Here is a 14,989-nt window from a genome sequence, read left to right on the forward strand (position 1 = left end):
CAGAGAGAGGGAGACACAGAATCCGAAACAGGCTTCAGGCTCTGAGCTGTCAGCACAGAGCCCAACGCGGGGCTCAAACCCATGGACCGTGAGATCATGACCTGAGCTGAAGTCGGCCGCTTAACCAACTGAGCCACCCAGGCGCCCCTGCCTTTTTTTTTTTTTTTAAGCTGAACTCAGACATGAGCCTTTTTAATTTTTAAAAGGAGGCAAGCCTCTTTTTAAATTGTTAATTTTTAAAATAATCTGCCTTGAAACACCTTAAACAGTGAAGACAGTTTTCCTTAAAGTTAAGTTGTGAGGCAGTTATATCACTGTAGTACAGTACTAAGACTGGATGGACTTTTGCTCTTCTTTGCTGTATCATCTTACAAAGTTCACGTAACTTTTTTAGTTTACAGTTTTCCTCTGCTGTAAAAGGAGCAGTTCAGACTATACTCCAGAGGCCTCGCTCTCAAGATTGATTAATTTCCCTCAGCCTTCTTAGAAGGTTTGTTTTTAACTGGAGCCATTTGACATTATAGGCAACTTTTCCTACTGCCCAAATTAGTAAATTCTAGATTTCATGAGAGAATTTGTTTTCATCTTTTTGAGAACTACTTAGGGGAAATAAGGTGGTATTATGTAGCCAGGCTTATAAAGGTTAAATTATTCATTCATTAAATCATTTAAAAAATAAACATTTATGGAATGATTTATGGAAGAAGCATTTCAGCCTAGTATTGAAGTAAGAAGGGGATTTGAACATATAGGAATATGGAAGAAGAGCTTTCCAGGAAAGAAAGGACCATCTGAAAATGGCCAAGAGCACTGAAGAGTACCTAGTGTCTGGAAAGTGATGGAAGGGCCATCTGAGAAGTTGGTTAGTATCAGATAATAGAGATTCTCAAAGGCTAGACTGAAGAATTAAACTTTATTCAGGAGACCATAGGCACTGTAAATGAAGTCAAGGACAATTCTTCTCGTGTTTATCTTTACTGTCTGACACAGGGTAGATGCTCAGTAAATAACAGTTGAATGAGAGAATTAAGTATTTTTGAGAAAGGGAACGAAATGAAGATCCCCTTTAAGGGGATTTTACCTGTCGACCATGTAGCAAGTAGAAGACCTAGTTTGATTGCATTTATATAGGCAAGGAACAAGTGGGGGCATGAATATGGCTATCGGCACCCACTCTCTTGGGCGTTGAAAGAGGGAGGAACTAAAGGCGATCAACTGAAGTTGATTCTAGTAACTGTGAGAGTGGTTGATTCCAGATTCTAAGTTATATTTGTACATCGTATGCTCTCTCATCTTTCTTTTTAGTTACATTTGAGTTCAGGGACCCAGTCAGATTCAACACCTTGCTTGAACAAGTCTCCATTAAATATCTGCTGAAGGAGTTAGTGCATGGCAGCAAGCCTGATTTCGTCTTTAGTTTTTGAGTACTGGTAGTAATGATGATAACAGAGTTATTGAGCTACTTTACCTCTAGACAGGAAATTCAAGTACCTTTATGCCCATTTATAATTGTTGTTTTCATCTGAGTGTTACTCGATTGTTAGAAGCTCTGTTAGAAAATTTAAGTTGATGTTGGCCAGTTAGAGTTAATCATTAATATAGTAATAATGGATATGAATAATTATATAAAAATAACTGGTTGTATGTAAGGTAAATTTAAAAACGTGAATTTTCCAAATACCCATATATATCATTTTCACCTCATCTGGATCCCGTTCAAGGCAGCTAATGTGCAAGACATTGTACTAGAAACTGTCCGATAGACAAAGATGAATAAAAACAGTCCGTACTTTCAGGAACTCACAGGCCATTAGAGTAAGCTAAGCAGACTGTGTCAAGTGCCATGAAAAATCTAAAGTCTCCTTTAGAAGAAAAAGAGATTATGAACAGAGGCCTGTGAGCACTCAGTCTCAGTAGAGAGGTGGTAGTTGAGGCCCTGAAGAGTGGAACTCCTACAGATCTAGGAAAGAATGCTGCAGATGAAAAAAAGAGCAAGCATCATAAAGAACCGAGCATGCAGAAGTGGAGGACAGAGCTGGAGTAATGGATAAGAGCTGTGCTGGGCTGGGCTCAAAATCCTTGGCTGACTGGACAAATTTTTTCTCTGTAAACAGTAGATTTTAAAGAAAAGAAAGGCTATTGTCAGTCTGAGACTTGGGCAGGTTAATTAGTTGGCAAAGGAAGGATAAGTTGGGGTGGAGAGGCAAGTTGCTGGTCAAGTGGGGCCATCCTAATCCAGGAGAAAAGTAATGACACTTCAAGATGTCAGCTAGATTTCATTGGAGATTTAGGTGCAGAGAAAGATTTTAAAAGACGGTTTTAAATTTTAAATCGAGCATCTCAGCGGATAGAAATCTGTTATTAGAAAGTGAAAATAAGAGCAAAAGATTTTTTTTTTTTAATAGGTAGGCTCTATGCCTAATGTGGGGCTTGAACTCCAGACCCTGAAATCAAGTGTAGCATGCTTTACTGACTGAGCCAGCCAGGTGCCCCAGCAAAAGATTTTCAAGAGGAAGATGAATTCAGTTGGAACATGCTGATTTTGATTTTTGAGTTGCACACAGATCATTCTGGGGAGGTGTTTGGTGAGGAGTTGAGATTCTCCTGTAGCATCATTTTATTTTCATCCCACAAATATCCCCCTCCACCCACAACTATGTTATATGCCATGGCAGTTCAGGAGAGAGGGCCAGGTTGAAATGTGTAGTTGTATGTGATTTTTTTTTAATGTTTATTTTTGAAGGAAAGAGAGAGCCGGCCCGAGGAGGGGTAGACACAGAATCCGAAGCGGGCTCCAGGCTCTGAGCTGTTGGCACAGAGCCTGACACTGGACTGAAGCTCATGAGCTGAAGCTGATGCTTCATGACCTGAGCTGAAGTCAGATGCTTAAGCGACTGAGCCACCCAGGTGCTCCAAATTGTATAGTTTTAATGTTGTGCTGATACATAGTTAAGTTTTGTTTAAAATAAGATTAAGCATAGTAGCTGACCACATGTGTGCAACTCCTATTTTTCCCCACTTGTTTTAAGGTAGTACACATGAAAAAAAATTATGTAAAGTATCTAACCCTGTACACATTTTCTTATAATAAGAATTATTATGTTCTTAAGAAAAATAAAACATTGTGACTTAGCCAGGTGCTTTTCCATTTATGACTCTTGCTGTTTTGTTCTTTCCATGTCACAAGGTCAAATAACGTGACAAGCATGGTCCTTAACAAACTGTGTTTAATTTTTATTGCAGATCTTGTTCTTTCCCCCAAGAAGGTGTGTTTTGTGTTTTTGCCCTTAAAGTGCTATATGACCCATCTTAGCCTTTCAAGTTGTTCTCCCTTATCTCAAACTTTCATCTCCAGTCCTTTTAAAAATGATTACTACCTGCAGGCAGGTGAAATGTTACAGATAACTGTCTTTATGAATATTAGCACAGAAGGACTTCACTTGAGCTCAGAATTCAACAAAGATTTTACAGAATGTTTTACATTTCAGAAGGCCAACTAAGTGACACTATTTAACTTATGTAAGAGTTACATATGCTTATACTTCAGTAAAATACTTTCTTGGGTTTTACTCTTATAAGTGTTGTTCTACTGGGGAGCCTGGGTGGCTCAGTAGGTGGGGCTTCCGACTTCACAGGTCATGATGTTATAGTTCATGGGTTTGAACCCTGTGTCAGTCGGGCTCTATGCTGACAGCTCAGAGCCTGGAGCCTGATTCAGATTCTGTGTCTCTCTCTCTGTCTCTCTCCGCCCCTCCCCCACTTGCATTCTGTCTCTTTCTCTCTCAAAAATAAACATTAAAAATGAATGTTATTTTACTTAGATTATTCAAATGATCTTCTTAACAGCTATCTGCTCCTCCCCACCCCCATTGTGCCCATGAAGAAGCAGGCTCCGAGGTTGTATCCAGGCTCAGGGAGCAGGATTTAGAATCTGGGTTGCCTGATTTCAAATCATTTTTTTTTAAAGTTTATTTTTGAGAGAGAGAGAGAGACCAAGGATCCAAAGTGGGCTCTGCACTGACAGCAGAGTCTCCAATGCAGGGCTCGAACTCAGGAACCGTGAAACCATGACCTGAACCAAAGTCAGATGCTTAACTGACTGAGCCACCCAGGCGCCCCGACATCATTTTTTTTAATGACAATATTTTGACCTGTGGTAAAATTGGAATGGCTTAGCTGCCAATTGAAATGCTAAACTATGTTTTCCTTCTTAGAATTTCACTAGAGGCTGTTGTATGACCCTCTGAAGTTTCTAAATTGGCTGAATGTAAATCTCCCATAGTCTGGTTAGTTTGTTTCTCAGTGTTAAAACCGTGTTCCTGCAGTAATTTATGTCCTTTCCGTCCATGTGTGTGGTGATGGTGGTGGCGGCGGCAGGGGGATAGGTACCTGTACATTTAGGACTATTGATGAACATCCTCCCAGCAGAAAGCACACCTGCATCTGGGTCTGCTGAAAGTCCTGCTTTCTGGAGTTTTCCTTGTGTGACCTTTACTAAAAGAAGGGAGACCTGCCACTGCTTAGAATACTGACCTTCACCAGTGGCCTTCTGCGGATTTTAGGGAGACAGTTGATCCTGTGATTTTCTTTTCTTCCTTCTCTCCTTCCTTTTTAGAAAATCTCGTCTCTAAAAGAAACTAGCTAGTGGACTCTACCAGCTTTAAGAAATCAACCCTGTGATAACAAAGGACTAGAAGTTTTCCTTGGGCTTTTTATATGTTTATTGTGCAAAAATATCACCGTGTCTTCAAAGAACGCGAAGATTTAAAAACCATTCTAAAATCTGTTTGGGGGGACCCTACTTTCCTAATAAGGTGATGCACACACATAGCTTTATTAACTTATTGATATCATGTCAGTAATTCTTTTTGAGGACACAGTCCTAAGTATTCCACATCTTACATTTCCTGTTTCTTTTACAGGGAGATTTGGACAGGCCTCTTCCCTCTTCAGGGCTCATGTGCCTGCGAGATTAGGCCAGTTCATCTATAAGGTCATCTGCTAACTTGGAGATTCCTAGTGCTTCTCTTTGATGTCTGTGTCCTACCACTCACAGTTGTCTGCTATTTACGAAGGAAGAAAGCACACAAATTTCCAATCTCTAGTCCCAGGAAGTCTCCACCTCTTAGGTTTCCTGCATTTATTCATCCAGCAGACATTTATTAACTAATATCTTGCTCTTCACAGCCAACTCTGGGCCACAGGCTCTGGGGATAAACACAGGAAAGGATCTCTCTTTGTGTTTTCTTAGCAAGGGAGGGAAGTGTATAAATAAATGTACAGCAACTTAAGCCCTTCTTGGAGGTCAAGTTGGCAGGATGGACATGGGCTGCAGAATAGCACGAAGGGAACCTTTGGGTCCCACCAGGCCTGTGTCCACCTGCTTGTGTTTTGGGTTTTTTTTGGGGGGGGGGTGGGGTTTGTTTTTTTTTTCCTCCAAGTTCCCTTCTTTCTTCTTCATGCACCCCTGCAACAACCTGGTGATGAGGAAGATAAGGATAAATGTTTAATGTGGTCATGGATCTACTTCCAATTCCCCTAGATGTCACCTGTGCAATTTTTCAAGCTTGCGTGAGAAAGTGGATTAAATGAATAATACTGCCATTTTGAATCTAGCCATGAGACATACAATCACAGCAGGGCCTTCTCTCAGCGATCTGTTGTGGTGGGAAAATGGTGAAAAAGAAATGGGCCTGGTTTGTATGATACTTAGACTTTCATAGAGAAAGAGAGACTTTGTTGCTCTGCAAGCCTTACCTTGCAAGGGTGTTTGACACTGGCCATGTTTCTGCTGTGGCTGAGTTGCTGAAACCTGAAGGTTTAATCCTTAATACTGATAAGAACAAAAAGAATGTGACTTATCTCCCCAATCTCTGCAGAGATGGAAGGAAAAACCATTTCTCGGACCATGATTACACGTTATTTGACAGCTTTTCAGTTTGCCCATTAATTTAGGTGTTTGAATAAGTAAACTCGGTTGGGGGCGTTCAAGTATCATTTACTTTATAAATGTGATAGTTCCTTTTTGAAGTGATCCTACTCTTACCCCTTTCTTCTACCATTCATAGAGTTTAAATATTTGCCAGTGCAGATGTTTGATTTTTATCTTAGCTCTCTCTTTGTTTAACTTTATTCTCATGGGTGGTTAAGTGGAAGATAAGGGGGCTCTTGTTTAATTCTTTTCAACTGGTGTTGCTCAAATATTTGGAGAGCAGACACTTCCCAGAAAGAATGAGCAGGAACCTGTTTGGAGGGAGGTGAAATGATGTCTCCCTATCATGGCAGACCAGACACTGTTAGGTTGTTACTAGGACCAAGGGGTCTGACAGAGATGGTCACTTCCCAGGGTCCAGACGGTCTTTGAGAGACTCTGACAGCTGCTTACCGGTCAAGGGATTTTGCCTCCCGTGCTTACCAGAAAGATGTGTGCTCTTCCTAAAGTGGAGCTTGGTAGTTGAACAGCCCTAGCAGCAAGGGCCAGCCTTGTGTTGTCAATTTCATTGGTGGCCTCACTGCGTCTGTTCCACCAGCTTCTGATCCAATACCAGATTCTACTTCAGGAAGAAATAGTGGGAATTTTTGTTTTTAACCTTTTGCACCTGTCTCGGCATTTTAGCAGTGATTAAAAACAAGCAAACAAGTAAAAAACATTCCCTAGCCCATTAGCTGTCATCATAGTTGCTTTGTTAATGGACTCAACTGGCAGTTTGAGCCTGGCTCTTCTGAGAGATCCTCGGGGATTTGCTTTTTCAATTACTGCCTTAAAAATGTGTCCGTGAGCAATACCGCATTTCACCACCGCCCTGGGAATCCACACTGTGGGTGTGGTTTTTGTGTGCAAAGTGATAAATTGGGCAGGCTTCCTTGGAAATGTTGAGGAAAACCCAGGGTTCTGAGTGATTTGCCTGGCAAATCACCTTCCATAGGAAATTTAAACAAAGACCAAAAAAGAGACTCAGGAAGTAAATCCCAACTGGTGTATGTGTCTCTCTCCTTTATATCTTTTTCTTTCTAAACTGGGACTCCACTGAAAAGTTGATTTACACTGTGAATCGTGGCTGAATGAAATCCAATTGGAACTCACTTGAACACTGTTTTGATGTAAGATTCAAAGCTTCTGCAAATTTATTTTATCTTCTACATTTGCTGATCTCCTGCTTGTAAATCCTGTTGAAGGAGAATAAAAATGACTGCAGCCTGATGGGAATTAAATGTCTGAAGTTCAAAGCAGTTTGCACATCAGAGCAAACGTCAATCAAATGAACATCTTGCAAGCCAGGCAGGGAGTGAATTTCTCCATGGGGAAGAGATCAAAGTGGGAGTCACAGTTCTGTTTTCTCCCTCGGGATGCAGTTTCGATCAGTTGTTCATGAAAGTAAATCCAGAAGGAAGTTTTTTTTTTTTTTTTCCTTTTCAAACTTACAGGCATAGGAAAGATAGAATTATTTGAAACTAAATTTCAGGCGCTGGTTTTATCTTATGAAAATAAGTATAGAAAGCAGTCATAATCCAATATCTCCTTTTTTTTCAAGTGAGGGTCTATAGGAGATTTAGATAGGATCATTCTCTTATTATAAATTCCTTTTTTAAAGTACAGATATAAAGTTGAATTGCCCTGCTCATTTTATACGAAAATCTATGATTTTACCAGCACTTGACCTTTTCCATAAAGCTGGAATACTATAAATGTGACTAGCAGCTAATATACTTCTCAATGAAAAATCTTGTAGGTAACTCTTAAGCACAACTGACATGTTTCTATAAAGTATTGTAAGCAGTAACTTTATGTTTCTCATAGTCCCCAAATCAGGGTGAGTAGTATGTTTCTTTTTATAAATAGTATTTAGAAGAGTCACAGGTGCATAAAATGCATTCCCATCGTAGTCAAGGCAACTGTTTCTCTGGGATCTGGAGGTGGCTAATATAACGGCCAAGCATGTTTTACTCCTGTGTTTAGAGTCCAGGAGGAATCTGGAGTCCAGAAGAGACGATACTAGTGAGTGTGGGCGAGTGGAGGGTGAAGAGATAATCACAGGGTTTTTGCTCTTGTAACGATTTCTCCTAGCTGGCTCAGCAGCTCGGGACACACTGTTCTCCTGTATCTCTAAGCCCCCTGTTGACACCTGCTTCCTTACCTGACTGGCAGGTCAGCAGTCTAGGCAGAGACAGAAGCAGAGTGAGGTTTATTTCTGGGCACTTCAGTGTTAACCCAGCTGGGGAGTGCATGCTCTATGGCTGAGGTTCAGCACATGTGAAGGAACTCAAGACAACTGAGACTACTGAGAGACTGTTACCACTTAAAGAATAGCATCCAGCAGGAAGCAGGAGGAAAGAGAGTGGTTGACAGGTCTCTGAATTCTTTAAATATCAGAATGTGGGGGCTTACTAGGAGAAAATTAACTTAAAACCACCAGCATTCACTTCATTCAGGTTACCCAGGGAGCAAGAATTAAATCACGTTCCAAAATGAGGTAACAATCTGTTTATCCGTTCCTGCTAAACTTTCAGAACCCTCTTGTCCTTGAGCGAACAAGACAAGTCAGATTGCCCTCTGGCTGGGGTTCTCCTGCAAGGTGGTTACTTAATGCTAAGACATCAGGATTGTTCTATGGATTCCTTCAGAGAAAAGAACTTCTTCAGGTATTTTACATTTTATTTTTGGATCAGGTCTGGATCAGGTTTGGTCTCTGGAAGCCTGTATGTTTGCACACATCAGTTGGGGCTTTCCTGAGCTGTGTTTCAGTGTTACGTCTTGTCCACATTTACAGTAAAACTATAGTTGTGGCATTGTGCATCCTATGTTAACTGCCCTGAGAATTTTCAGAATTTGGTGCAGTCTTTTTTCTTGATATTGTCTTCATTCTATTACCTTTGTTGTACATAAGCCATTTGTTCAAGGTTCTCAGAATGCCAGGGTCTTTCTTTCAGAGGAGTTTAGTACCAGGAAAAGGAGAAAACTGGTTTGAGCTGGCACCAGGTCTGCTGTATCTCTTCTCTGTGCAAGGAATGTACATGCTGGCTCTCCTATCCACTGACTCTCTTGAAACCCCTCGGATTTGGGAGGGGAACTTGAGGCTTTTCTAGAATGAAATAATAAAAAACAACTCCCTAATGGCCAATTTCATAGCTATGCCAATAGTGAGCATTCACTTTATCAACAATTAGTAAAGAACACCTGCCTTTAATATTTTCTTCCTTTTCCTCTAAATCCTTATCTTTGTGAGTAGAGAACTCTTTCTCTGTAGCTATGCATTCATTGTGAAGCCTTATGTTTAGCCACTGTCATTTTCTATTAAGTAAAAAGCAAAGATTTCCCCTATGCCCTACAATCTTTCAGAGTAACCTTTTCCTCTGAGAGAATTGAATTCTACTTCAGCTATTTTAGATAATGTTAAGGATGATTTATTTGTTGATTTATTGAGATATGTTGTAACGTATTCATTATGAAGGAGAGCTCAAGTGTATGTTTACATCTTGGTTCTGTTTGCTTCCCAGCTGCGACCTTGGGCTTCTTGATTTAACGTTGCTTGCCTCAGTTTCCAGGCATTCAAATGGAGATGATAATAGTACTTTTCTTAGGCTTTGTGAGGATCACATTGAGTTTATCCGTGTGAAATACTTGGAATATGCCTGACATATGATGAACACTTAGTAGCTGCTGTTACCATTACTAACCCATCCATTCGTAGTTCTTATTACTTATTAAATGCTTACTATGTGACAGGCTTTTAAGAGCCATTTTCTTTTTGTTTTTTTTTTTTTAATTTTTTTTTTCAACGTTTTTTATTTATTTTTGGGACAGAGAGAGAGACAGAGCATGAACGGGGGAGGGGCAGAGAGAGAGGGAGACACAGAATCGGAAGCAGGCTCCAGGCTCCGAGCCATCAGCCCAGAGCCCGACGCGGGGCTCGAACTCACGGAACGCGAGATCGTGACCTGGCTGAAGTCGGACGCTCAACCGACTGCGCCACCCAGGCGCCCCTTAAGAGCCATTTTCTGATTTAATTCTTAATACCACCTTATGAAATAGGTGCTATTGTTATCACCATTTTACAGATGAGAAAAACAGAGGCTTAGAAAACGTAAGTTATGTGCAAGATGGAATTTAAATGCAAAGTCCAGTGCAGGTCTGGTTACTGCTCAAGTCCATGCTACTGACCATGACATAACCATGCTTTGCCACAGTGGCAGTGCCTTGTTCATCATAGATGTTCCATGAATATGACTGGGTAAAATACCCAGAGCTTTCCAGTGACTAGCTCTCTGCCCTTCCTCATTTGTCACCAATAAGAATCTATGGAATACCACACATTACCAACAGAGTGTTAGACCTGAGAGAGAAATACAAATCCTCAAGTAACTTAGAGTCCCATTGGGGGAACTAAGACTTCTCAGATATGTGAAAAGGTTTTAGAAAGAATTGGGAGTTCAAGTGCCATGTGGTAGGATTTACACAAGAAGCCTTCCATACCAAAACCTTTGGCATCTCACCTCTAACTTGACCTGTCTTTATTTGATATATGGAAAAGGCAAAAACATAAAAATTAAAAATAATTTGCTCGTTATAATGAGCTTGTGCCCTCTCTCTTTCTCTGAAATAAAATATTTTTTAAAATTATGGCAGATGCTTTGAGATAAGATGGAGGCACTTGGCATAGAATGAGAAACCATCCACAGTTAGGACAGGACTTTCTGGGAAAATAATAAGTGAATAAAGACTTGAAGGAAGACTGGGTAAATAATCAAGAGAAGCTTCGATAATTGCACTTGTCCAAAATGGTAGCCACTACTCAGTGATGATTTACATTTAAGTTAAAATTATACAATAGAAAATTTCATATGCTAACTGGAATTAAAAAACTCTTTAAAAATTTAGTGTTTAAGTTACATTAGGCACATTTCAAATGCTCAGCAACCGCATGTAGCTACCATACGGGACACTGCAAAAATAATACATTGTCATCATTACAGAGAATTCTCCTGGACTGCCCTGATCTGGGCCAGGGGTGAAACAAGTCTGGCACCCTGCCTGTTTTTGAAAATTAAGGTATTTTGGAACACAGCCATACTCCTTCTTTGTGAATGCTCTTTGGCTGCTTTCACACTACAGTGACAGAGTTTTAGCAGTTGTGATGGAGACTGTATAGCCAGCCCATGAGCCCAAAACGTTATCGTGTCTTTTATTAAAAAGTTTGTGAGGGAATAGATTTTATGTGGCTATCTAGAGCAAGGCAAGCAGGTGAGTTCCTTGTATAGTGCCACTCCTGCGACACAGATGTTGAAATGCTGCGAGAGAGGGCTAGTGAGATTATGTTGCTTTGCCCGCATGCACACAGACAGCTGCCGATGTATTAATTTCTTCTTTCCTCTCCATCTGTGGCTTTTGAGGCAGCAATCTCTTGTCTAGACAAATTGGAGCAGGTCCAAGGAAGAGCAACCACGTTGGTGAAGCAACTGTGTCCTTGGAACCACAGTTGACAATGTTGATAGAAGATATAATTCTTTACTGGGTTGGAGGCTGAACTAAAGGTCTCTTAAAATCCAGTTACTTTCTCCTTTGAGATGATATGTATCCAAACAAAACTGTTTAACTTTTGTTTTAGAACCCAACACACCATGTGAAGACCTAGTCCCCTTGCTTATACAATCAGTTTAATGTAATAATTCTTATATATTGTGAAATGGGATCGACAGATCCTCAAAGTTCACATGAATAATTGAGTGGATCTTGATTTTTTAGGAGTGTTTCTTCCGGGTCATATAGTTTTTCTACCTGTGTTCATGGAATTTCATTAATGGCATTTATAAATTGATGTACGTACACATTTTAACATTAATTTTAAAAACTCTAATTTCAGATTAAGTTAGTTTGGAGGGGAGACTCTTAGAAATTTCATGAGTCTTATCAGTATATGAAATCCTAAATGAGTTATTTAGAAATTCAAAGTTTTTTGCTTTTGTTACTTCTGGATTAAGTTCACTTAAAAATACTCATAGGGGGAATAAAAACTTGTAGGGAGTGTATGTGAATGAGATGGTACATTTTCCTCTTATTTTCTTGCAGATTGCTGTTTGCTGTAGCAAATGAGTCATTGATTACACTAGTGTTTATTGATCAGCAACTAGCCAGAGTACTTACATTGTTCTAGCCCTAACCCTAACATTGAACTACCACTGGAAATCAAAAAAGCTTTGACTTTATTTATATTATAGTCCAGAAGGTACAAACTATGTGTTCTATACCAGGAGAGGAACTTTGTTCTCGTTCTCTCTCTCTCTCTCCCTCTCTCTCTCTCTCTCTCTCTCTCTCTCTCTCTCTTTCTCTCTCTCTCTTTTTTTTTTTATTAATTTTCTTCCCTGGATAAGAAAACCAAGGTTCAGGAAAATTGAACAGAGCAGGGATTCAGGTCTAGATGTTGCCTAAGCCCCAAACGTTCTTTCTCCTTCATTACTCACTATTTTTGTTCTTGATCACTGGTTTTCAGATAAGATAATTTAAAGAATTGTTTCATATATTACATCAGAGCTTAAGTCTGCATTTTTAAAATTATTGTCTGATTTTGTCAAATCTGTTTTCTGTATGATTTTATCAATAATGCCTCACTCAAATTCATTAGGGAGAGAATTGGGTCAAAGGATTGTTATTTTTTAATCTCCTTAGAATTGAACTTGACTTCTAAAGCCTCCTAGAAGCAGATGTTGTTTTTTCCCATATTGTTCTGAAATGATATTTTTTAATATTTAAAATCTAAATCACAATTTACTGTTTATGAGCTGGATATATATAATAAATACAATACAATAAACAATATACTGTTTATTACTGTTCATATGCAGTATGAATTATCTTGTTGGTTTTTCTGAATTTAATAACCGCTAAGTAAATATTGCTAATTCTATTGTTTCAGATTTGATGGGAACTTTAACACCAATGTATCTAGAACAATTAGTTGTGATCGACTTTCTACTACTGTTAATAGCCGGGCCTTCAATCCAGGACGAGATTTAAATTCAGGTCAGTAATCTCTTGGCTTATAAAGGTGAACTGTATTTCACCACATTCACATTGAATAAATGTATTGCTTTAGATGTTATCCCTTAAGATTTGAACAGAAAATATCATATACTTAAAATTGGATATTTCTTTCTGGAAGTTGACACTTGGAAGAGGGAAAGGAAAAAGAAAATCCAGCTGAACTGTATTGAGTGTTTACTGTATAGTATATATATGGCATATACCTTGCTAGACTCTTGAATCCATTGTCTCATTTATTAGGAGTTTTACACTCATTATTTTAAAGGTTATTTTAGAGACCCATCTTTACATTAGAATGTGCTGAATTTATATTCCCTATTTACAATTTTTAATTTGTTCTGGTGTTTTGGAAAGGATGATGAGGAAGCATTTCTAAGAAATGGTGCCAGGATGTTATATATTGAAGTTGCACTTTGTTCAAATGCAGTAATAACTATTAGGGTACCTGTGCGTATATAGTTATATATAGTTCCAAAGGCACATAGTGTCTCTGCTATCTTGTCCTGGCATTCCAGTCTATATTTCTCACCCTATTTGTCTTGTTATGTACATTTGTTGATGGGCTTCAGAACCTAAAGGCTTCCCTTTTAAGAGTTAGAAATAAAATTTAGACATCATCTACCAGCTTCAATCCTCAGATTTTGCCAAAGAAAAATCTGAGGCTCAGGAGATCCTAAGACTTCCCTTATTATTGGATAGATGAAGGATCTAATCCTTAAACATGAAGAACTGTATTTCCGAAATTCCAGGTCTCTTGCAGATATGTAAAACTCTAGAGAAGATAGAGGAACAGAATATTTACTTTTAGGACCCCATGTCATGGTCCGTGGGGAGACTTGTGGTCTTTGGGAGTTGTTGTATACACAAACCAAGTAATCTAAGTAAGCCTGGAAAGGAAGAATTATAAGCCTTCTCTTGCTTAAGGATATTAAAACTCCAGCTTCTGGCTAAATTAAATGATCAACCTAAATATGCCAAGCACATATTGTCTAGAGCAATATATAATGGATTTGGTTTTTGTTGTTGTTGTTTGTTTTTGTTTTTTGTTTTGTTTTTGGGTTTTTTGTTTTATTTTTTTGGTTTTTTGGGTTTTTGGGTTTTTTTGGTCAGAGGCCTTTTGGAGCAAGTGGGGTTAATTCTTAGAAAAGCTTACTGAAAATATTTTCCATAAAAAAAAAAAGAGTAGGGAAGAGCATAGAGTGGACAGAGAAAATGAATTATGGAAGATTCCATAGCTGGCACAGGGCACAGAGCTGGAACTTGAATTTTCTAGTTTCCAGATTCACTCCTTACCTCTTTACCTCCCATATGCTCAGTAACACAAGACATGTTGCTGGGTCTGAAGACTTGAGTTTGAATTAGCACTTTTTGAATAGGATCAGATATAAATGTGTCCCAGAAATACACATCTTGTTAAAAATTTTTACAATATATGTTAACTTGTGGGCTGTTTGAATTAATAAGGAAAAAATATAGTCCATTACTTCTTTATATACATAAGATACAGAAGGGCTCACTTATAAATGTTAATACTTACCTCTTAGTGCTGGAATAGTGGGATATGTTTACTTCCTTATTAATTTTCTTAATTTTAAATTAAGCATGCATTGCTTTGTATAACAAGGAAAAAAATAAAGCAATAAGGAATTACACACTATTTTCCGGTGTTATTTTCAGTCCTTTCTGGTAGAGAGTACCTTTCATAATACATATCTGATAATAGATCCTCAGTATGGTGCTAAGGTTCTAAACAAAACTCCCATTACCCTCCTGGCTAGGTGACTGGGACTTGAGAAAGTGCAGGCTGGGGCCAGGCTGAGGGTGGTGCATGCTCACTTGGGAGCCAGAACAACACTCTTCTGCCAGGATCTCTCACCTCAGTGGGCCAGACCATGGAGGATCTGGAAGCTGCTGCAGCCAGGGCTCCATCCTCATTGCCTTATTTTATATGTT

At 39.1% G+C, this 14,989-nt stretch overlaps 1 protein-coding gene across 2 annotated transcripts in view; it reads left to right on the forward strand.

The window, feature by feature from the left end:
• The window catches only part of CACHD1 (cache domain containing 1), a 209,003-nt gene that overhangs the window by 121,113 nt on the left and 72,901 nt on the right, over positions 1-14,989 (forward strand). The window contains exons 1-2 of one of the 2 annotated variants that reach the window (XM_042997472.1): positions 8,584-8,640; positions 12,909-13,015. In XM_042997472.1, coding sequence (XP_042853406.1) covers positions 8,585-8,640; positions 12,909-13,015 — 163 coding nt within the window. In that variant the 5' untranslated portion in view covers position 8,584. Of the gene's footprint in view, positions 1-8,583; positions 8,641-12,908; positions 13,016-14,989 lie in introns of those variants that run through there. The other variant, XM_042997471.1, reaches the window with a different exon arrangement.

The sequence above is a fragment of the Panthera tigris genome, chromosome C1 (assembly GCF_018350195.1).
Source record: "Panthera tigris isolate Pti1 chromosome C1, P.tigris_Pti1_mat1.1, whole genome shotgun sequence".
Taxonomy (NCBI): domain Eukaryota; kingdom Metazoa; phylum Chordata; class Mammalia; order Carnivora; family Felidae; genus Panthera; species Panthera tigris.